General features: G+C 38.8%; 1 protein-coding gene and 1 long non-coding RNA gene across 2 annotated transcripts in view; both read right to left on the reverse strand.

Annotated features, from left to right (window-relative positions):
• The window catches only part of LOC134748316 (uncharacterized), a 31,535-nt gene extending 14,871 nt beyond the window's left edge, over nucleotides 1-16,664 (reverse strand). The window contains exon 1 of the mRNA XM_063683074.1: nucleotides 16,328-16,664. Coding sequence (XP_063539144.1) covers nucleotides 16,328-16,351 — 24 coding nt within the window. The 5' untranslated portion in view covers nucleotides 16,352-16,664. The remainder of the gene's footprint in view (nucleotides 1-16,327) is intronic.
• The window catches only part of LOC134748334 (uncharacterized), a 479,651-nt gene that overhangs the window by 368,983 nt on the left and 85,727 nt on the right, over nucleotides 1-24,941 (reverse strand). The gene's annotated exons all lie outside the window — the stretch shown is intronic.

A 24,941-nucleotide genomic window follows, 5' to 3' on the forward strand; every position in this document is an offset into this window, starting at 1 on the left:
AAAGACGAAGAAATGATTGTGTGCTATCAGTAGCTGAGCAATCGCTCCAGGCCGTCACCTTGGCGCGATAACGCGTGATAAGACGCGATACCACTTCGTATCAAAGTGCGTAACATACTGCTGAGGCACCGCGGTGATTTTAATCGTTAAAGAACAAATACATACGCCAATCAAGTACGTAAGTATTATTTAGTAAGATAATGCGACATTAAATTTTTTAATACTTAATTTTAGTTTTACGATCTGATTTTATTTCAGTAAAATTTGGAACCCTTTGTCAAACCTCTTTTTTTACAAATGCTATACTTAGTAAAGGACGCAGTTAAGAATGCGAGATTTGTATTAAAACCGCGTTCTGAAAATCATTACGCCGAAGGGTAAAAAGTTAGAGGACAGAGGTTCAGAGGTAGCGGAACGTGCAGCGGCGGCCGCAAGCGCGCCCGCAATGCTCCAGCCCGTCCAATTTACATTATATACCGGGTATAGTACATACTGCGGGGTAGCGGTGCTGCGGGGTGTGTACCCGGTAAACTTGGTTATAAAGCGCGGGAGTTTTGCCGCGTAAACTTTATCGCGGAAGCTGCCCGCTGACACACGATGATGTGGCAGTTTACAGTATAACTTTGACGAACTTTTCGTTCGCACTGTAAGTTCTCAGGTTGGTTTGTGTTTAAAAAAAAACTACGTCACTAATTTTTATTCAGTGACGGTATAAATTAAGGCATAGCACAAAGTATGTAGGTAATACATATTTTATAGTCTTTTACGTAATCTTTTGGGGCGGTTATGGTTCACAAAACATTAGTCTGAAAGTTAAATCGTAAAAGCAGTTTCAGATTATGAGTGCTTAAAGTATCTTCTTTGTCCCATTTCCTTACCCCAGTGGAATTCACAATGGTCAACTAAATGCAAAATTAGGCTACAATTATGAAGCGCATAGTCGAAATTGCACCTATTCAGAGTCGCAAAAGTTTAGGAGCGGACCCGTCCACGTGAATAAATATTAACGCGGGTATTCCACAAATGAAATATTGTAGCGAGCCGGGCTGAATAGCGGAGAGGAGACAAAAGTCAGGGGCGACCCTTCCTGCAGCGGGTAACGAAGGGCCCGCCGGAGGGAGCGCACAAAGACAGCCCCCGAATTCAGTAATGGGCTCCGTTAGTCTATTGCCAACTTGCAGATTAGGACCCTTTCTAACTTTCCTATACGCTTTACAACCCTGCCTGAATGAAAAGTTTCCAATCCCGCTTTAGGTATCGGCCGGCTGAATTGTTGATATTGGAATGGTTGGAGTCCGAGTCTTGGGTCGATTAATCGATATGGAGTTAAGGTCAGTTCGGGACTGCTGGCGTGCTGCGGCGTGCTGCTCGTGCACGCTCACTGCTGCTTTGCATAAATAATGAGCCGCCGCCGCCCGCGCCCCCCGCCCGCCCTCGCTAGGCCTATCGATTGCGGCGGCGCGGCGCGAGGGCGGGCCGCATCGCCGTAATTGTCACACCGACCGAACCGAGCTGAATTTCAATCTCGCCTCACAATATCACCCTTGCTTCTATAAAAATAAAACTCAATTTCGGCCGCCTCGGCTCTCTTATCGAATACCGAATGTGTTGATAGTCTGCTCTAAGTTTGGAGGCGGCTCGTAATAGAGCCTTCGAAGAGTCTATGACAGAGCTTAATTAGACAGGCGCACGATGCCAACAAATGGATTTTACTTGTTCGGTGTTTCTGCGCGAATTAAAGCTGAATTTAATGTCGCTAAATAAGCCGGGCTATTTGCATTACCGGGCCGCTCCGACCTCGCTCCGAGCGGCTGCGCGTGTTGTTTGCACGCCGAGTTAGCGTCGTGCTGGCGGCGCGTTCGACCACCTGATTCACCGGTCTCCTACCTAACTATTCCTAGGCTCCAAACTAGTTAGAGCGTAGCAAATATACTCAATTATATCATTATAATCGAACGCTACGGCGCCCGTAGCGACGAGGGAGAGTCGACGCTCGTGAGCATGCGAAGTACATATAGAAAACAATTCCGTATAGTTTCGCGCGACAGAGCGTGCGACGTCGCACCGCATGTATTAATAGTCTTCGTCTAGTCGCTCTGTTTTTTAGCGCGCCAACGACGAAAGTATGGAGAAAGTGGCGCGTTGACGTCACCCACACACGCGTGGCTTACGCCTCGAGTCCGCTCTCTGTACTGTGTATTGCCCACACCGTAGCCTCCAGCAAGTTGCAACATTGCATGAGAAACCAGCGAGCGATACGAGCCGGCCCCTCTCGACACGTTCCGTTACTCCGTTACCCAACAGAGTGACTCGGAAAAAAATACGAAACACTGAAGACTGGCCTTCCCTTCTGTTCATAAATTGATACTTATACGGGCCCGTTGTGATGCGGGCCTCTGTCACTTGTTGAGGCGGGTATTTATGGGAGCCTAATGCCGACTGACTAAATACGATCCCATTAAACGGACACCTGTTAGGATTTCCCGCCGAATAATCGAACAATGGGAGCGGAGCTCCTGAAAAGATTTTTTGTCGTTAATAAAAACTGTGGCTCGTGCCCGGCCCGTCGCAAATATTGGATAATGATAACAAAAAGTTGTATTGCGGTATGACGTTTTTTCTAAGCTCTTAAATCCTAATCATTACGGTAGTTTATAAGTTATGACTTGTTCATTCATAACCACACAATACGATCTTTTATCTACGTCGATTTATGAAATTAAAAACAAACGCCCCCGGTTTTAACAATAGAAGTTACCGCGCGGTTCGATGTCCGCCGGGCAAGTAAGCAAGCAACTTTATTAACACTGGATACTCCACGATCAGCATTCGCGGCGAGTGCCGCATCTACTAAGCAGTGGAGGATTCAGCCCATAAGCAGTTCATTCATGTAATCAGTACGTGACTGTCATAAATCGAGGCGTCTAGTTCGGAGACCCCGCGCGGCTTGAAAGGTCGTAAGGGCGTTTGAGGTTTAAGGCGCGTAGTATCGTGAAATGATCGTTGTGAAGGGCGTCATGTTCGAACTTAGTCCACCAAATAATGTTATAGTTTATAACATGTGACAGAGATTTTTTTAGCACGAACGTCATGTTGTTAGTGCTTGACAAAATAAAAACATCGACAATCCTGTTATCGATAAGTACCCCTTCAACGTTAATCATTTTCCATATTTCTGCTATGCACCCATTACAGTAGTGGAAGTTGAAAATTCAATATATGCGGATTTTTTTTTCAAAAAGGCGAAAAAGTTTGACATACGAAAATATGGGAAAAAATTGGTAGTTTACCTCGAGAATCATGTAAAAAAACTAAATCTCGGAAGGAAGTCACTAGCGTTGCCTCGTTCGTGCTAGAAAAATCTCTATGTCTATCAGTATAAAGTTAAATGCATTTTCTACAAAATTATAAAAATAACAAAAAACATGAACAACTCCACAAGTCCACATTAAAATACACAATAGTAGATACGTACTTGATGTAAGTACCTCATTACAGTTTTTTTACTTCAAGGAACTGTAACACCGATAATCTAATTCTACTAATTTTTTTTCGAAATTACAAACATATCCACATAACATCTTCATTAAAGTAAATTATCGCAAGCTGGTACCTACCATACTAAAAAACCTACTAGCTAGACCTTATCGCATCACAATAAGATTTCAGAATGTTCAAACACCCACACGTTTCCAAATTTCCAAAGTCATCTCCGCCACCGCTCGCCTTAACGGCGCGTACGCCTATTACCAACTGCGTCGCGCGACGCGAGCGCCCGCAGCGCGCTATTAATTACATAAAGTAAGAGATGAAAAGGAAAACGGCGATCAGCTGATCGTGTGATTGATGCCCAATTGCCCACCCCGCCATTCACAAACCTGTTTAGTCCCGTTAACGTAAAAAAACGATGTTTACGATCATATCGAGTATCAATTAAAATATTGGGTTCGGTGGGATTTATGGAGCGATTGGTGGCTGGGCTAGTTTAGTGGCAGGTAAGGTACAGGTCTGTAGAGTCTGTCTAAGCTTTGCACAGATTTGCATTGAAGATTGTACCCAAACAGCAAAAAACTGCTGCTTTTAAGAAAAACTGTTACTGTATGGGTGTCACTATATACAATAAACTACCACAGCATATAAAAGATTTGCCATATACTAAATTTAAAACAGCGCTTTTTAAATGGCTACTGACAAAATCATTCTACTCTATTAATGAATTTATTGCGCATAATAATGTTTAAAATTAATATTAGTCAAATTTGTATTATAAATATTTATTACCTGGACATTACATATGAACTTAGTTATTTTATTATCAATTGCTGGGACTGTATTGTAATTTGTATTGAATTGTAAAGTTTATTACTTATTGTACAGTTAAGTACTTAGTTTAAGTACTTATTGTGCATCCTATTCTAGTTTAATTTAAGTTAATGTAGTTAGTAATTAATTAAGTTAATTTAAGGTAGTACAAATTTAATACAAATTTAATGTATTATAAGGACCCATTTGCATGCTGCCAAAAACAGCTAAAAAGGCTAGACCATGTAACTTTTATAATATCTATGTAAAACCCTTTTTATGTGCAAATATATAAAAAAAAAAGTAAAGGAGTGATTATAAACCTCATATTTTCATAGAAATTTGACATTAATGATGACATAGCCTGCCTGATGACACTTTGTGATTGCAAATGCCATGCAGTTATCTTGGTTCGACTGTAAGGCCTAACGCAAGCACATTTTTACTTTGCTTATTATTTCATGATAAACGTAGGTAACACTTAAAATATTGGTTATGTCATTAATTTAATAATGTACAGTCGGGGACATTCCCGGTGAACTACTTCAGAAATTTTTTACGAGCGAAACTCCGCCTCCCATAGAGATAACCAATTACGATGCATTTAAGATTCTTTATGTTAATAATGGAAATGGGGGAAAACAGGTATTGAGACAAACAACTGGTATAAGGACAGTTTATTAGTTGTTGCTGTTTAGGCTTAGCTTCGCCTCCCCATAAAGACAACCAATTAGGATGCATTTTGGATTCCATATCTTAGTTTGCAAATGCAACACAAAGATAATGGACGGCAATAAGCTTCACTTGAGCTAATACATTTTTCCCAACCCACATTTTTAAGTGCCATGCTAATGGCCATCACTTTTATGATATCGCCTGACTGCCTGCAAGACGTTTAAACGATTTTTGCCCTTAAGGTAGTTCACCGGGAATGTCCGCGATTGTACTACTTTAAAGAGTCTAGCGACACCACACAAACGTTAATACACGTCAAGCCATTTGGGATGCAGAACGCGTCAAAAAATATATCTTTACTAACACCAAAAACATTGCCCTTCTTTGTCGGTCGAGTACGCTTCGACAGCCCCCCCTGGCAACAGTGGCAACCGGCGCTATCAGTCTACGTAGGCAAGTGGAATCAGGCCAACTGATTATGCGCATATGTTTTTGGAAACAAAACAATGACCTATATAACGGCGTCTCGTCTCGCATGCGACTGTTCGAAAAAAGTGAAAAACGTATAATCTGAGGGGTTTTATCATTTCTTTTTCATTGCCAAAAAACCTATGAGTGGTGACGTCACGAGGGGGTTGGGTTGGGGAGATCAGGTGGCCGAGGGGGTGTCAGGCCCTCGCGGCCCTACCATGCAAACTCGATTCGAAAGCATCTCGCTTTGACAAAGAGTTTTGGATCGACATCGTTTAAATTAAACGTATAAAAGGTATGTACCTACTTATGTATTGAATATTATTTCTGTTTAGACGTCTAATGATATTTTATTTTGGTTAATCATCTAGTCTAGAAGTTCTTTTTTACAGATTACAATAATATACTAGTTAAAAGGTTTATTAATAGGTTTGATAATTTTCTCAATTCTACGAGACGTATAAGCTGTAATATTAGTTTAACTTAAACCTAAATTTAAACAACAGGTACGGCGGTTGCTTACTCATTTCGAGTTTAATTCGGATAGTCATGAATACATAGTAGAGATCAAAGAACCAGTGGAATGGGGAGTCTCCTACCACCCGATAGGGAAAAACGTCGAAACCCACATTCGAACCAATACATTAACATTAATTATCAATTGCAAAAACTACAATTGAAATTAGATTCATTTATTTCTCATTGAAAATGTACATTATATTTTACATGTTAAAATAAAATGTATTCACAAAAAGATCGACGGAACACAATATCAATAATAATAATTAAGAATCAAATTTAATAAAGAATAATAATCTAAATAATAAAATAATGTCCGTTAATAAATAAGCAAAAGGAAATAACCAATCAATCAATTATTAACCCCTTGATTGCCAAAGGATTGTGAAAGCCGTGTTTAGACGCCAAAACGTCATTTGACGTCAAGTGTTACTGAAGATTAAACTAGCTATAAAAGTATCTACATTTGTACTTTTACCTAACATACAATTTTGTAATCACTACCAGTACCAGTACAAGGGAATATTTTTTGGTGTACCTAATGATTATACTTAGCAAAGACAAATGATTTTTTTAAATGCTTGGCGCTAAACATGTTGGTACATCGATAACGTCAGCATAACATTACCAATCTATAATTAGAACTATAAAAATGTAAACAAAAACTATAAACAATCATAGCTAGCTATAAATCATGATAGATAACGAAGAAAACAGAGCGCGCCTCCCTGCGGCTGATTACGGCGCGGCGCTCCGAAATACGAATGAATTTTTAATGAACCCCCCCACGGGCGGGCCGGGTACGCACTTAGGAGATTAGTCCCTGGAGCCGGCTAGTTAGCTTATTCGTGCCGGTGCTCTTGCGCATTTTAGGGTTAGGTTGGAGTATACCCGTTGGAGTTTGAGAAACTAAATTATTGGACGAATGGTAGAATACTCTTTATTGGCACATCTCAGTAAAAAGATACAAAAGAAAAGAAACAATTGATTAAATGTAGAATACCTATAGCATATTTAAAAATTTGAATGTGTAAAATTAATGCAGATTCTACATGTTTCATTTTACTGTGTCGTTTAAAATTCCTTCTTTTTAAATTATTATGAAAATGCTACGAATGCGATTTTAATCAGATGATATTACGTGGCTTGGCATCAAAATTTAGCAGTGTAAAAAAAATTAGACTTCCTTACATAGTCAGTTTTTTTTAAATCAATATTATATCTTGCTGGTTTAGTAAAAATGTATATATAAAAAGGGCTCTTATAAATGTACGCATAAATGTAGCCGTTTTGGCAAATAACCATTGCGAGGAGTTACATATTGCGAAAAACGGGGAAAACAAGTTCAATTGTACTTCTTCTCGTTGTTTCTAAAAATAGGCACCCTCGGAAGCCTCATAGCTAAAAAATTGTCGTCATTGCAGTTGCATAACTATTTCCACAAATAGCCAAGGTCGAACCACGCAACAAATATTGAAATATAGGTACCTACGTAGAATCTTGAATAAGACGCATGTTTGTATTAATAGTAATCGTAGTATCCAAAACAGCTGTTCAACTTCAAACACGGTTATATAACTAACAGCTGATAAAGTCATAAAATATGATATTTATTTTAATGTCACTAAGCTAACCTTTGAAGCTTTAATTTGAATTTATAATCACTCGCCGTTATTAAATATTTGTATGTAATACTGTGCAAACAGGTTTCCCCGCACGCGCTCAAAACCGAATTGTCAAACACCGGAACAGGTAGCGCAGTCATAAAGCATAAAGATAAGACGTCGACCCAAACAATAATACAAGTTTTATAGTGTAAACAAAAGAATGTAAATGTTACGTAGGTTGTACGTCAGAGGGGCGCGGTGCGACGTCACGGGCGGAAGTCCGCGGATGTGTACAGTAGACGGGTTCAATGTCGATCTATCGGCCATCAATCAGTCGCGGGCGAGACGTCCCGCCCGTGGCCGATGTCGACGTTACCATGTGCACGATCTCTTTATTCAGTACTCGCTCTCTTTACTATGTCGTAACATTTCACTTTTATGTTTATTTCAGAAATGCGAGTCCCTATTTTTAGATTAGTTTTGTAATTGTATAATTTAAAAAAAGTCATCGAGTCGACTAAGACGTTTCAGTGTTTCATGTGAACCCTTTACGTTTCTTATAGCAGTGGATTCCTGCCTCAAAAACTGTGTGCTAACTGCTAAGGTATTTCTTACGTAAAAAAGAACTTTAATGTAAGTAAACCTTAAATGAACTGCTTTTTTATTAATTTTCCTTACTTACTAAATTAAAAAGCTACTTTTAACCTATTACGTTTATAAAGTTTCCAAAATAACCTGTGGTTTAAATTTTTTTGGTAAAGTTGCGCTTGTTTGTTTGCTTGCTTGATTTCAAACGTGTACGTAGGTCAGACTTAAATGTAAACAATTGAGAAAACTTGGTTATAGTATCGTTTGTGCCTACATAATTTCAAGTTACTTTAATGGTTTTGTAGGCTAGACTGCAACTAGACGGCAACCGCAGCTATTTATATCAATGTCGTTGCCATAAATCGTTTGCATCGAATTTGTGGCAAGTTTGTTGCGTCAATAACAAATCGTTTTGAGTTCGTTGACGCGCGATGTTATCATTGTTTCCATTGATAGAGCGGATTTGAGAAAGTGTAATCTGTATCAGTATTGGCATCGCTGTGCGTGACTATCGGCCGCAGCGCAGCCCGCAGGTCGCAAGGCCGCCCCTGTTTACAAACTTCCGTCACGAGTTGTCACTCCGCTCCTCGGCACACGTGTCTACGCAAATAATAGCGAGCCCTCACCGCTGACATTGTCCCACTTAAACTCGACTGCCCGCCCGTCTAGACTTGAGATACGAACGTTGATACGCTAACGCGTTGTTTTAAACTACCGATCGTCTCCGATCCGCCGATTAACGAATAAACCTTACGTCACAGATCAACGACACAATGTCGCCTCGTCTAGCGCATAACAGTTCGATTGGCAGATTGTTAAATAACGCTGCAATTTTCTACCGTCTGACCGTTGAACTTCGCATGGCGTGCGGAGCGTTAAAGAAAATCTGTATGCACGCACGAATGCGCCAAAGGACTATGATAGACAGTAGAAGATTGTATTCTTAAATTTAGTAAAGCGTGCACCCTTGTGTAAGGGCGCGGGGTAGGGTGAATGCATTGGGGTGGCCCCCTCGCCCGCTGCAGTAGGCGCGTAGTAAGTGCAATAACGGGCAGTGAAAGTGTCGCGGGGTGCTTCAACCGTCAATGGGTGAAGACGTACTCCCTGCCCCCGCCGTCTTGTAAACTCGCAGCTAATAGTACGAGCGCCTTCGGAACTAACACACTTCCTCCCCAGACTTGGACTGGACGGCTGTAAAACGTTTTATCTCTCTGTGACTTTATTTGTGCAACTTAGATTCATTCTCAGTAACGCCGGCTAGCATTCACGGTTGAAGAAAGATAGAGTGAGTGTGTGGTAGGCGCATCGGTGCACTGCGGCGGGCCGGAGTTGGCAGCGGCCTTCGTCGAAGTGAAACGCGGTAGATGAAGCCGATCACACGTGAGCGACAACTGACAGGCGAACAGGCGAGCGGAACGACGCCGTCATTATCTTACTCATGAATGAAACGGAACGTAAATTGAAACGTATCGCGTGCCATAATCCGCACATTAATCTCACTCAAACGGCGATTGCGTAACGAGCACATACAAACGGCTCAAGTTCATTGATCCACTTAATGCGCGCTAAATATGTCGTTGTCGAATGTCAAAACATTGTTACGCAAGTGTGCGTTGTTTCACGAAGTTCCGACCTGCCGCTTCCGATACTACGTCACCATGTTTATTTATGAGCTTATGATTATAAAATGACGTTTACATCACCCTGATATCGTTGACCGGTTGCCGTATAATAATAGCATTCATTCACAATTCACGAGTGATTAATGTGCGGTATCTAGGAAACAGATTTGTAGTGGTAATAAACCATTATCATAGTAGGTAATTAGAATGAGATTTTACGCTACTACTCGCTCGTTGTAAATTGTTTATTTACGTTTACTTGTCTGCAGCTCGGCTACATTACAAATGAGTTTTACGGGTTTTACCGTAAAAAGTAGATAAGCTTAAGTTTTTAGTACAGTAGGCATTTCCCACGCAAGTTATTTGTACACCGGGATTTTTTGTTGCATCTACAATGTAAAATCTGGCAATGTCAACTATTTTAATACAACAAAATCATTTTGATTCGTCTCATTGCTATGTACCACTTGAATGGATAACAAACGGACAACCTTTAGCTACCTACATGGTAATAATTGAATGCCTACTAAGTTAATGCGAATAGGACCAGTACTAAGATTATGTCTAGCGTAGACTTAAGACCGTCATTACATTCATTAATAGAGTTGCAAAGTAACAGATTAAAATGACTTGTGTAGTTACTTCAGCCAGGCCTAACGGGCCGAATAAAGTTACAATGTCTTGAAACTTGTCTCGCCTAAGGTGCGCAACAACTTAGCAGGGAAACTTCCAAGAATTGTACTTAGATACCTACGTTGGTAAACTTTCGCGATCTGAACTTGACCGTCAAAACAAGATGGCAATAAAAACATCACTTACTTATACAATGACGCGGATTTACATAAATTATTGGCGTCAAGTCGTCTCGGGCGTGTTTACCGAAAATATGCAGTGTTTCTGTTTACATAGGTACACGAAAGGGGTTCATTGACTCGTATATTGTTTTATGCGACGTACGAGTAAATGGGTCGCCGGTCGCATCGGCATGGGGATTTATGCGAAGATAGGAAGCGTGTCGCCGGGACTTCATCTGTCAGTCTCGGATGGGATTTCCAGCCAAAAGGATTTGCTAATATATAGGTACTTAGATTCTTAGGAAACTTTGTGCGAATTTATTACATAATTGAACCAAGTGTTCGATCATTCAACCAACAGTTGGATGGTAATTGGTAGCACTATTGCTGTTCTTCAAGCAACCCTTGCTTGTAACGAAGTTACTATAAAAGAATAATACAATACATACAACCGATTTACTACAAATGCGTAACGAATAAAAGGAACAATCCTTTTAAAATAAAATAAACAAACAGGTGGTCGATCTGTGTCGCTCGCATCTCATCTCAATGCATCAGTAATAAAAATATAAAGGTTCGCATTCAATTTGGGATACACCTGACATTTGAGTATTCTTGAAACAGGTGTTCGGCCATTCATAGATGTCGATGCCCCATATTATTATAACGTTCAAGTTCATTGAGTCACACAATGGCCATATAATTGGTCGTTAGCGTGTATGTCAAAATACGGTCGCTACGGTTCATAATGCTTTACATAATTAGCTTCGTTTGCATAAGCGATTATTATGCGTGTCTTCGATGACTCGTATGGCTAATTCATTCTCGTGGCTATTTATTACATTAACAAGCACGTGGTGGATTGTTTACTACGCTGGAATGTGTAAGTGCCGCTATTACGATGCACTAGCGGCGCGAGATGACTGTTTATTGCTCCGAATTAGGCACGTCGCGCTGAAAGTAACAGCTGATTACGGTAATTGTTACCATCTCGGCGGTTTACTTTCCGTTCTACAACTGACACACCTACGTCTATATAGGCGCAAAGATTTACTAATAGTCCTAGGGTTAGATCCTTATCGTTATCCGTCTTTATACAGTGGACAAAAATACATAAGTAGTCCTAAAGTAAGTCTGGTTTAAAAAATGCTTTGTCCTGACTTGATTTTGAACTTTCTCAATGGGGTGTGTAATACGAGTGGTCTCTGTCGTATAAGTATTTTCCTTATACACGGTGGCTAAAATATAAGTGCATTCCCGTTGCCAGGGAGGTTTTGGGATTATACTGAGCAACTTTTACTATGGGACTAACCCCGAAATCGCGAAAAAAATTGGCTGTTTCATTTATTTTTTCGCGATTTCGTGGTTGGTCCCATAGTAAAAGTTGCTCAGTATAATCCCAAAACCTCCCTGGCAACGGGAATGCACTTGTTTTTTAGCCACCCTGTATAAGTAAGTAATTATGTAGGTACCTAACTAAAAGGAGACTTATTTATATGCATCCATGTAAGTAATGTACAGTCGCCACCAGATATATCGGAGCAGCCAAGGCGCTCACAAATATCAGAACGCGCCTTTATTGTAAAGGAATTAGAGTGCGCGTTCAGATATTTATGAGCACCTCGGCCGCTCCGATATATCTGATGGCGACTGTACCCAAAGTCTAAACTATTTAAAAGTTAAAAAAAACCTCTTAAAATCTTATTATCAGACAGTAAGATTCAAATTTTGAATGGATGAATTTTTTATAACATTCTTCTCAGATAATTTTAACTCTGGATACTTTCAATTCAATTTTTCAGGTAGTATGGCTCCATCGATACTGTCGATGATTTCGCCAACGTCAAAGTGGGATCCACGTGGGATCGAATTAATATTTCTTGATTAAAACATATCGGCCATCGGCCATAGCCAGTGTACGGTAAACAATAAAATTATGGGCCTCTAGGGCTCTAGCCAGACACGGTTAGAGGTAGTAATACCAAATGCTCTTAGAGCACGACGTTGTTCGGTGGTTGTTGTAGTTGTCTCGTAAAACCGATAGCTGGATTTTACGAGAAGCACGTGGACTACCGGCCGTTGACTCCAGAATGGTGGTTAAACACGCTTTGAGATTAATTCTCCATTCACTGCACACTACCACATTAGATTACTGTATAATAAAGCTATCGATATTACACATTAAACAATATTAATGAGCAAAAAACAAAGAAATTAATCACGAGGCTACTATCAAGATGGCGATCGAACCGGAAGTCCTCATACAAACACCAACTCTGGATACAAATCTTTTGCTTACACTGACAATTACTTGATGTCATTAGGAGTTAAGTCCGCCATTTGTACTTTTTTATGGAAATAAATAATTGAGTACCGATATATCTCAATTCGTAGTTTGTAGGTTTAATAACAGTCACGAAAATTTACTTGTTCTATAGATTTAGTTAAAGCGTCCAGGAAAGTTTCCGTATGCAATGTAACGCATTAGAACACACGTGAACTGCAACAAGTCGCAGGCCGCGCTGCACCCTCAGCCTCCCCGTGTACGTAGGCCTACACGTGAGGAGCTTCCCACTTTCGGCAAGTAAATAAATACACGCTAACATGTGGAATTTTTCGGACAGTTTACAAGCGAATGCGGACGTTGCTATGTAGGTGTTAAGGCTTATAATAACCTGTTACATGAGTTTCTCAAGTTGAATGTTAGCCATTAAGATTCAAATTCCTGATATTCCGTATAATTTTGTTATGTTTGTCATTTAGGTCCTAAATGAAATGAAGATTTAGGATGGCAATATAAACATAACAAATGACATTTTGAAGGTTTTTAAACTGTCAACTTTCGCAGAGGAATAGATAGATTTTCCCTGTCGATTTTGCTTTTCTCGGCTATTATTTGGTTATAAACGAATATAATTGGTTTATCATGGTTTTAGGAAGTTTCATAAGAATAGGCTGTGATTAGAAATGTGTGATACCGGTTTTACTAACTTGGTATAGTTTTAAAGGTTTATTTTTTCAAATGGCGGGGTTTAGATATTTTTGTTAGGCAGGAATCATATGCCTTTATGACTAAGTTAATATAGTACCGTCATAAAGCCATATGATTCCTGCTTACCTAAAATATCTAAACCCCTTTAAAACTTTAATTCTAGTTTACCTATTATTAAAGAGTCTTGACTATATAACTTTAAAAAAAAACATTTGTTCTGCAAACCTATTGCTAATTCTCCATACAAGTATATATACATAGGTATATAGAAAACGGAACATACTAGGTACTTGTATAATGTGACAAAATAAAGGAGTTATATTTTTAGAAATATTTTTCGGGTCGCTCGGTGAATTCTTTTTTTGTCGTAGCACTCGTAGCAGTTTTTGAGTTTCATTTTGAATAAATAATATGGTTCGAAAGATATATTGGATGGTATGTACTTTCGTGATACTTGACTTGCAAGCCAATTCGAACGTATACTGATATCAGAATGACATTTAGGTACCTGATGTTATTCAGTTATCGTACATTCGCTAAGTACTTGTCCGTACATGTAGGTATTGACGCGGGCGAGACGATTCGGGCATATACATTTGGCGTGTTTTTTATTACAGTTTAAAAGTTTCATTTAAGATCATCACACAGAGAATATGTAAGTGGAAAAATAGTTATTTGTTATACAAGGGTGCAAAGTTGTATTTTACCCGCGAGTGTTTCAACACACGAGAAGTAAAATACATTTGCACCCGTGTGTAACACAAAACTTTTCCCCTCACTATAGCGAGGAAAGTGCAACATCCACAGGCGTTAGGTCATCTTCATCACTGGAATCACTTATTTTTGTACGATATTATAACAGAAAACACTGGAAATTCTGATTTTTACGCGAGTCGGTGAGAAGTGTTTTTAAGTAAAAATTTTGTTGACAATGTTGACATTTCTGTTCTGACGTATGAAATGTCAACGATGCGTTTTGAAATTGCATCGACTCAACTTGTGCGTTCAGAATTATATTTAACATCATTATAAAAAATCTAACGTTTCTTATGGAATTTTAAGGTTTATGACTTAAAAATATTAAAAAAGCTAAATTTGGTATTTTTTATTAGATTCTAAAACCATTTATTTAATGATAATTAATATCGGATGAACCATTATTATGAGCGTTTTACGTTTTGTTATCTGTCAAGCTACTTAAACACGCTCCATTCAAGGTCAAATTACTTTCCCCACTAGTGGATAAAATGCGTTTTTCCCCGCTTGTTTTAAAGGATAAAAGACGGCTTTCCGAGCTAGTGAGGGGAAAAGTGTATTACATGCAAAAAATAGTGAATTTCATATTGAAAAATACTATTATAAATCCTTGCAGGTCCTAGTTAAGGAACTATGATCCAATAAGGCGGCGGAATAGATGTTAGTCCAACATAAAATACCTAGCTGACACCCCAAATAAATATCATCCAAACATTCGGGTATTTGAGGTATTTCATACGCTCAAGTTTGTACCATAAAAGCTAAACTGAGATCATTTGGAAGACCAGAGTGTAGTCGCCATTGGCGATCCTAGTCTCAAAGTAAATCTCACTAAGTGGCGCGGGGGCGGCGCTGGGCGGGCCCTGCCGTCGCCCGGCAACCGACCCCGCCCGCCCCCGCTCCTCACACATGACTGCTCCGTTTCACTACAAATTCTTCATTCATTTTTAATTAATTATTGGTTATAACATAATATATCTAGAAGTTTTACAAAAGGCTTTTTAAAATTCGATGTAAGTTTAAAAAAAAGCGGTTCGCGTCCGAGCGAGCCGAGGGCCTGTAGCGAATGGTGATGTAGAAAGTAAACTCCGCTCTGTGGCTCGAGTAATTAATGTACGCCGCGCGGCGCGGCGCCAGCCGTGCTCGGCAAAAAACCCGCTCCGGCATAAAAACAGCCGCGCGAGCGAGACAACAACGCACGTCCGAGCGGGACACAGCTACCCACGTATTCTGCCTCGCGGCCGCCGCGCACTAACAACGAAATAATACCGATTTAAAACTCTACGAATGCGCCCTTCCATCACATGGCGTTTGACAGATCGCCGGAAACAACAACTGTCAGATTTGAAAAAAAAAGGCGCCATCGCTCCCGCCACAGCTGTTATGCAAAGTTTTTAATTTTTAACTTTTTAATTAAACGTGCGTTATGTGACATAGAAAACACTTTGAGAATCCAAAACCAATATGTATATTCATAACTGAATAAGTCATGACACAAAAGTGAAGAATCTTATTTTAGAATCCATTCATACATTTTTAGAATAATGGCAACTTGCATCTTTTCAAACATCATTTACTGACAAGAGTGACAAGTCACCTACATCAAAAACAAAAAAAAAATACAAAAACAAAAAAAAAAATACAAAAACAAAAATTTTAGTCACATTGAGGAATTTTAGTTATTGTTTGATTTACTTTGCAATAGCTTAAAATAAAAAGGTTTAATGAATTACATCAAACTAAGCGATTCGCACGTTTGAAGCTCCAAAACACTTCAAAAATTAAATTTCGAAAAAGTTACCAAACTTCAAAACAGACTAAATAATCACAAAAAGAACAACAAATTTAACGCATTAACATACAAGATACCCTCATTCAAAGACAACTCGGAGAACATTGGAAAGACCAAACGAACAAGGCTGATTTCAACAAGTCGAATTTATCACAGAACCATGACAGTAATCCTAAAAAGCAATGCGACGCCTTATAACAGACACTTACCTGGAAATCACTCCACATTTTCATGGGGATACACCATAGTTCCGATATGAAAACATCACACGATCACGATAACAACTGTCAAAATGTAGTTTACGCCGTCACTTACACAACCGGGTAGGATGGAGGCCGATCGTACACTGGTCGGGTCGGTCGGCGGACAGCACTCGGCGCTCGGCGCTCGCGGGCCCGCGCCAGCGCGGCGCTTACGGCCTTCTCGCCCGCTCGGCCCTCGGGCGCGCTCGGCCAACTTCGGCCGCGCTCGGCGGCGCCCACCTGCGACTTGCTTCCACGAACAACAAAACCGAACCGAGTCGACTGCGACTGGCGCGCCACTCGCGCCAGCCACCACAATGCCAGCCAAAGGATGCCTGCTAATACCTACTAGGAGAAACCTGCAATGCTCTTGCTCTTACTGTTTAATTATATTTCTGTCAGACTGCAATTAACACAAATTCCTAAAATAATACAATATAAATTGGTAGGTTGGTCGGTTGCACGTTGTAGAAGACTAGAAACACGTTCAATACTTCAAATAAGTAAAACAGCAACGAATGCTGCTTGTACGCCTGGACTGGTTTGAAGTCGAGCACGTCGAAAGCCTCATCTCTGTGAGACACATAAAATGCTTTAGTTATACGGTTGATAACAGAAAGTGACAAATAAAAAACCTTTCTGAACAAAGTTTTGAGTGCGCGCTACGCCGTAGCAGAAAGTTCGTAGCCGTAAAACTTCGTAGCGAGCGCGTAGCGTGAAAGTTTTGATTTCAACGATTTGCGGCGCGGAGAGGCCGCGAGCTCGCACTAGCGCGACCCGCGGCCGCCATCATAAAAACCACTGCTTTTGTCACACGATCGACTACACCGCTCTGCACGCTATCCATCGACGAGCTACTACGCTGCTCATTCCACGTTGTATCATCCGATGCCGTAATGTATATCAAATGTTAGGATTGGTTACTAAAATTATATAACGCATTCTTAGATTTATCTGTTCGTTCATCTCTCACGAGAGTGCGCCACTTGCTTGTGCTCTGACTACGCCCTTACCGTGTTACGTTTTGCAAATCATCCGCTGACAAAAGAGCCGTTAGTTATTCGCGTTCCATTTCTCGTGCAGTGAGAGCGGGCGTGGCGCGGCGCGGTGTGCCGCCAGCAGTGGGGCGGGTGCGGATCGATACTTTGGTATAGTGCTCGGAAAACCCAAACCACACTTGAAGTGTTTATCCTATTATCACCGTAGCACGTTGTTAATGTTTGTTTAGAACTGAAACCTCGGGGTGTACCGAAGACAGTGGCAATACGTTGCCATTTTATAAATAGCCGGGTGACGCGCAATCGCGCCGCTCGGTTTTAAATTTGCGCTTTTATGCCAGATTGTTAATGAATGTTTCTACATTTCGAATATCGGATAATTGCAATTTGAGTACAATGTTACAGGCTCGACGCATTCTTGAATGCAGTTGTACTTAATTGCCTAAAATAAAAAATAAAAAACACATATTAAATAGTTTGTTTTTGTTCCACCAAGGAACTAAACGCTTATATGAAAATAAACATTCCTGATTATGTCCGCTACGATATCCTTTTGAGTTTATATGCTTAAAAGAGCAGCTATCATTTAATCAGCAGTATCATCACCACTTTTCTGTCTATAACCAAATAACACAATGTTATCCGTGCTAGGAAAACTATTTTATCAACCATGGAAAGAAGACCTTACCGAGCTGCATATAAAGTCTAAATAAGCTTTTTCATGCATGCGTACAATCCACAAGCAGTATTAGCTCTGATTTTATTTTTTTAATGTTGAGTCTTTTGGAACTTTGGTAACACGTTGTACATATTAGCGGAAGCCGCTCGACCCCAATTTCAAAGGAATACCGCAAATCGATGTACAGGTTAGCCGTTTGGCACACACATACTAGAGGCCAAAACAAAATTTTTGACCCGCAGTTCCTAAAAAAAAATTCGCTGCGGGGGTGGTAAAACATTATTTTTTTTGTATGAAAAAAAAATTTTTTTTCCAAAACCTATGGTATGTGGTATCATAGAAATAATATTACGCGAAACTCTGCATAGGGGGCGCCACTACCACAATCTGAGGGTCTGTCGCGAAATAAGAAAATCGAAATTTCGTTATTCTACCATTTCTGTCACTTGCGATAAAGAGGCAGACAGCGAAATTGCGGATTCGCTTTTTCCGGTAGATCCTCTGTAAACAAACCGCCTTGATGCATTCATTGTTATATTTTATTATCTCTGACAACTTGTCAAAACCCGTTAAATGTACATTATGTGTTACTCTATGGTTTTACTAAAAAGGCTAGTGCTGCACTCTGGTAGCAGAACATTGCAGTAATTAGGACACGAGGATAGGTACTGATACTTTTTAAACCCATTAGGAAACTATGCAATTTACTTAATCCTAAATGCTAATGCCATCTATACCATTCACTTTGTTTGCCCAAATTTATTCCGATCAACTATGTTGCATCTCTTTTAATCTCTCGTCTGTAATAGTCTGTATATGATAAAGATCCTGACCAAATTTTTTGTTATAATTTTGGAATTTTTTCAAAAGCGCTGGTGGCCTAGCGGTAAGTGCGTGCGACTTTCAATCCGTAGGTCGCGGGTTAAAACCCCGGCTCATACCAATGAGTTTCTCGGAACTTATGTACAAACCTTTTAAAATTTACCAGTCGCTTCGGTGAAGGAAAACATCGTGAGGAAACCGGACTAATCCTAGCAAGGCCCAGTTAGTTCCCCCTCTGGGTTGGAACGTCAGATGGCAGTCGCTTTCGTAAAAACTAGTGCCTACGTCAGTTCTTGGGATTAGTTGTCAAGCGGACTCCAGGCTCCCATGAGCCGTGGCTAAAAATGCCGGGATAACGCGAGGAAGATGATGATGAATTTTGCAATTATTTCGAGAACAATTTTTTGTTCTATACGGGACGTCCATGATTTAAACCCACATACAAAAGGTTAAAAATAAATAAAATGCTGAAGACCCATAGTTTTTAAAATATTTTAAGGAAAATGAATTTCCAGCATAATATATTACCTAAATACCTACTGCGAAAACGGTGCGACTCATGCCTATCACTTGTTTTACAAACTAAAGTTTTACCCCATAAAATGACCCTTAAATTCACAACTATTCCTGATCGAATATCAAGGTCAACTAGGCTTTGACCTCCATTTCCCAGTTACGTACGGACTGGGGTTCAAAAAATAATGTGACGATTACGGCACAGGCGGTGCAGCTGCAGCGTCGAAATATTACTGGATTAACAAAAATAGTTTTTTTTTCTTTATCACGGAAAACCAACAGCATCATTTATACACAAAGTTAATACATTTAAGTGGATCATAAGCCAGTGAAGTTTCCACTAATACCTATGTCAACACTTATCAGTACTCAGTACCTAATCAATTCTCACACAAAAGTAAATTTTTCAGTAGAATTTAAGTTAAATTCTGGGAGAGATCCCTCAAAAGGGTAAGTTCGCCGTTATACTTATCTATAATTAAGTTAGTTAAATAAGTTAAGTACACAATAAGTACAAGTTAAGGAGTCCGAGAGACGGTAATGTGCATGTTAGGTTAGGCTGAAACATTAACACTTAAATTGTATTTTCATGTCCCTGCATGTTTTCCTCATAATATTGTCTCTCTTCTTTAAATATGTTAATTTTAATTAAGTAATCATCACTTTTCTATTGCAAAGTGCAAATTGCTCTTATTCTCTTAATATTTTAATAATTGTTAAATAATTGTAAAATTTTATTTATTAATAGCTTAAGTCTAAATGTCCTACTGTACCTATATTGTATGTCCTAAGATACTGGTATAAGCTGTGGTTACCTATAATTGGACAAACATCTAACCTCAATGTTATGTAAGCTACAGATTGTTTTTTCTTGATGTATTGTCTGTTGGTGATCCCAAATAAATAAATAAAAACAATACATGTAACTAGAGACTGATGACCCCACAGTCACTCTTTATTGAGTTTTGTGGGGCTATTATTATATTAAGAATACTCTGTATTTTATTTAGTTAATAAATATAAAAATAACGACGCACAGTACTGACACTACGCATGTAACTTCTACTAGAATCGTAAACTTTCGCCCTTGACTTTACCTCAAGGTTCGATTGTGAATTTTTACAACTTACCAACTTGGATAGATGGCCTGTCGTTAGCTACTAATGAAGACGTATTATGGCGTATGTTCACTATATATGTTGGAATGTGTTTTTATAACTTTTTCGACGTGAAACTAAATTGTAACAATTTTATACTTCTCTTTGGGTCCAATGCAGTGGTTCCTAACCTTATAGTGGTCCAAATGGAAAGAAAAGCTCTTAAGTAACATTCGAACGCTTTGAAAATCTTAAAAAATCTATCTATTAAGACGATTGATTTCTACCGGCAACATTTAAAGCAATGATTTTAATGTTCCATTTTTTTAACAATTAATTTTAGTACAACGAAATCAGATAAGTACCTACTTACCGTGAACTGAAGTTAACTATAAGTCCTTAGTAACTATCATTAAGCATAAGCACAACCCTTGGATGTCTACATAGTAGGTACATATTTATGTTACGTGTAATCTTAGAAGGTATATAACCAGTATTACACCTTTTGGGTAAAGTCCGAAAATTTAAACAACTTCTTCTGTATTCGGCGTTTACCCGTACGTTATCTAGGTTTACCCAACACCACGTCGTTGCCCACCGTGTCGTCGTTTATACGAGTACCACGTCGGTGGCAAACAAGCATAGGTACGGCTTGCCTGATGGTAAGCGGCAAGGCTCGGAACCGGTTTTTTTCAAAACCACGAAATAGCCCAATATTTTTAATTATTTTATGCTGTTTACTTAGATATCAATCATATATTTAGGTAACAACTTCGTATTATTAGATTGTCTCATTAAAAATGAAATAATAAACCAAAGACTGACATTGACATTGACATTTTAAAACTGACATTTCACTTCTTTTGCGATATTTAATTTTTCGTTTTAATGATGATTCTAAATTGCTTAGATTGACATACATTTTTGACACGTTTTTGTTTATACATACTTATATATGACGATCCGTATTGGGAGAGAAAATTATTTTAATTTATTTTATATTTGTTAGTGTGTAGTGTTTGACGAATGACGATCACGATAAGAAGATAAACATAATTTTGACATTGATGCCAATTTATAGTGTAATTTTTATCCTGAAATAAATAAATCTATAAAACTAAATTTTAGTACGAAAAGAACGTAATAATACCGGTATTTTTAGTACGAAGAAAAAACCGGTTCCGAGCCTTGGTAAGCGGTAACTATAGCCTATGAACGCCTGCAACTCCAGGGGGTGTTACATGCGTGTTACCGACCCTGTAAAAAACTGAAGGTACCTACACAACTTTTTTGAAGAACCCCATACAGCCCATACTGTAGTAGGTATACCTACCTCGAGAAATCCTACCTACCAATTAACCTACCTAGTTACAATATGCTACAAATTTGAAATCACTCCAAAGTGGTTTCAAACATAGATGCCAAACCGAAGAACGGATTATCAGACACTGCAATGCGTCTTTGAAAAAGTTCGGAGCCGACTAGTTACGGCCACGGTCTCTGGGGGACGTAAGAGATACTAAGTCTACTAGCGGTCCATCATTTGGCTTTTCCAGCAATTCTCAAAACAAATAATGTATTTTTGTTTAATAATTTGTGTGCATTTTTAATATAATGATTATAAACTCACTTGTCAAGAAATTATCAGCGTTGACACAAAGGTTGAAAAAATCTATAAAACAGGGATCAAATAGGATCATTGTATCATTCTATAGTTTGTTCCATCTTTTTCCTCAAGGTTGTCTGGCCAAGAATGCTTCACAACAATAACATTTCTAGTTTGCGTTGTATTTTTTTTGATGAATAAAGAAAATAGTAAGAGAATAATTAAATAAATTATGCCTTTCCTGTACTGATGCATAGAACATTCACATTTGTTCAAGAATTATTAAGTTTACGCGGAATAGGTACTCGTGCACTCAATGCACTGCTGCTGCGCTGCACCCAGATAATAGTAATAGTACCTTGTAAACAAGAATTTACGAACGAGTGTGAATTGAAGCCCGAAGCCGAAGGCGAGGGCATTATTAACACGAGTTCGTAATTCCTGTAGCGCCCGTGGCACACACAATGTTTTTCATCCCACTTGTGAGAAAAAAAAGGGAAATTAACACTTCTGCCTAATTTCATACGTACATTACAGCCCTAGGTGGAAATTTCAGATTTACGGACCGTATCGCCTACGTGTACCTTATAATAACAACTTTTTTAATTCAGTTGCTCTAAAAGTGCTACTTTACGTAGCTGTTTAGCGTGCGAAAAATGGTTTTCGCGAACTAGTGCTTTTTACTTTTCCAATTTTTTTAAATTCTTGTTCCAATTCATAACTACTTATTGATGAGTGTTAATATTAGTTTCCTTTAAACGTCGTAATCAACATAAAAACCCACTGTTAATGTAAGAATACGAAAAAATACATATTTTATAATTTAATTACCTTATCATCATTATAATATGTTTATTTTTTAATATTGAATATTGAAAAACCGTTCTTAATAAGTTGTCTGAATGGAACGGAATAGCTGCTTGTTGTTTTTATTATTTTTTCGCAACTGTATTAAAAACGTCGTTCGATACACGTGCGGAAATGTCATTCTTCACTCGTCCCGAGTCTTGCCACGAGCCGTAGGCGAGCAAGATATCTGTACTCGTGAAGTAATGACATACTTTCCGCACTAGCATCGAAATGTACTATTACGAGCAAGTGTGATGAAAATGATAATTGCGTTGCTGCCGTTGCCGCGTTGTTGCCGCAATTAGAACATTCTAGTTTCAATCGTTTCATCAAGGAGATTGAAAATGACATCGTAAGGCCTGAAATACACTTGTAAGTTTTACTAACGTAAGTAGGGACTAGGGACAAAGCTAGTTTTTAGAATGAGATAACGATATTCATCTCTCATTCTGTAGTATAGCTGTGTCACTAGTCACTACTTACGTAAGTAAAACTTACAAGTGTATCTTGGGCCTAAGATTCGTAAGTTTACCGCAGCTGCAACGGTGCAGGCAGCAGCAGTAACGCTGCAACATAATCATAATCATAAATCATTTATTTCGTGATACTTACATACTAGCATTACAAGGAAAATAAAAAAAACAATAATGCTGCTGCGGATATATAATCCTAATAAATCTTAATAATATATAATCCTAATAAATCCTAATAATATATAATCCTAATGTGTCTGAAATAAAGTTTTTGAATTCAATTCAATATGTGGTCAAATGAAATAGGGTGCGTTGGAGTAAGATTGAACGGGTTTGTCATGAGGGGTAGGACAAAATATCGTCCGTATGCCTAAAGCATTACGGGCGACTTTTCATCTTATCTCGCATGAAAAACCCGGTCAATCTTACCTCAACGCACGCATAAATTGGTACGTTGGAATTGGAATAGATCCCCCGTGAAAAGGCATTTCATAATCTATGTTTAACCCCCGACTCAAAAAGAGGGGTGTTATTATCTTTGACGCCAATGTCTGTCTGTCTGTGGCATCGTAGCGTAGGTCTCCAACCTCCAGCGAATGGACTGATTTCGATACGGTTTTTTTACGTGTAAGCGAGTTTCCCTGCGGTAGTTTCTTGCTATGTTTGATAGAAATCGATCCAGCAATTTGAAGAGTATCAGCTCTTTACCAAAATTATGTAAGGCATTATTGGCATAAAATGGATTTTTTTGGCTTATAGCGTAGGTTTTTGTTTTTTTAAATTTAATTATTGTTCAAATTAATCAACCTTCAACAAATAAATAATGATAATGTGTTTACAGTCCGCTCGATACCTACGGCGTGGCCTGATTCCCCGTAAAACGACACCACACTCCGAACGTCAGCAACTGCTGGCTGCGCGAAATGCTGCACCTCGTGCGCTTATGCAACCTCACTGGCAAGCCCGATTTATTTGTTTAATCATTTTAATAAACCTTAGATCAGATTTAGGAGTATTTATATTCTAACCCATGTGTTGTATATGCAACTTACGGGTAAATAGTTGATTAAAAGTGTACCCTCAGTCTTATAAAATAAATGAGTGTTTGTCTAGCAAGCAGTGTTATGTACTACATGGTGGTAGCGGTGGGTGATGTATACCCAGAAACCTCTTGAGGTTACAGGAATGCACCAAAGAACCTGCAAATTGGCAACTAGGAAACAAATAAAGTTATTTGCTTTAAGTTCACACTACTACATACAAAATATAAATTTAAATACATAGATGCTAATTACTTACTCAGCTATCGCGACAAACTATTTTAGTCTGCAATTTTTTTATGTTATTCTTGGTAGGCCCGAATTACCAACTAATCTGCTTCGTTTTATCTTACTATTAACTGTATTTCGTTTTATCTTAGAACTGTATTCCATTTTTTTAATACCATATAACTATAAGTACGTATCAGGGCAAGAATTAAAAGTTAGCCATGTTACATTTGCCAATCCATATACCTGTACATTGTTACATAGCATAAGTCA

Source organism: Cydia strobilella, chromosome 16, assembly GCF_947568885.1.
Source record: "Cydia strobilella chromosome 16, ilCydStro3.1, whole genome shotgun sequence".
In the NCBI taxonomy this organism is placed as follows: Eukaryota; Metazoa; Arthropoda; class Insecta; order Lepidoptera; family Tortricidae; genus Cydia; species Cydia strobilella.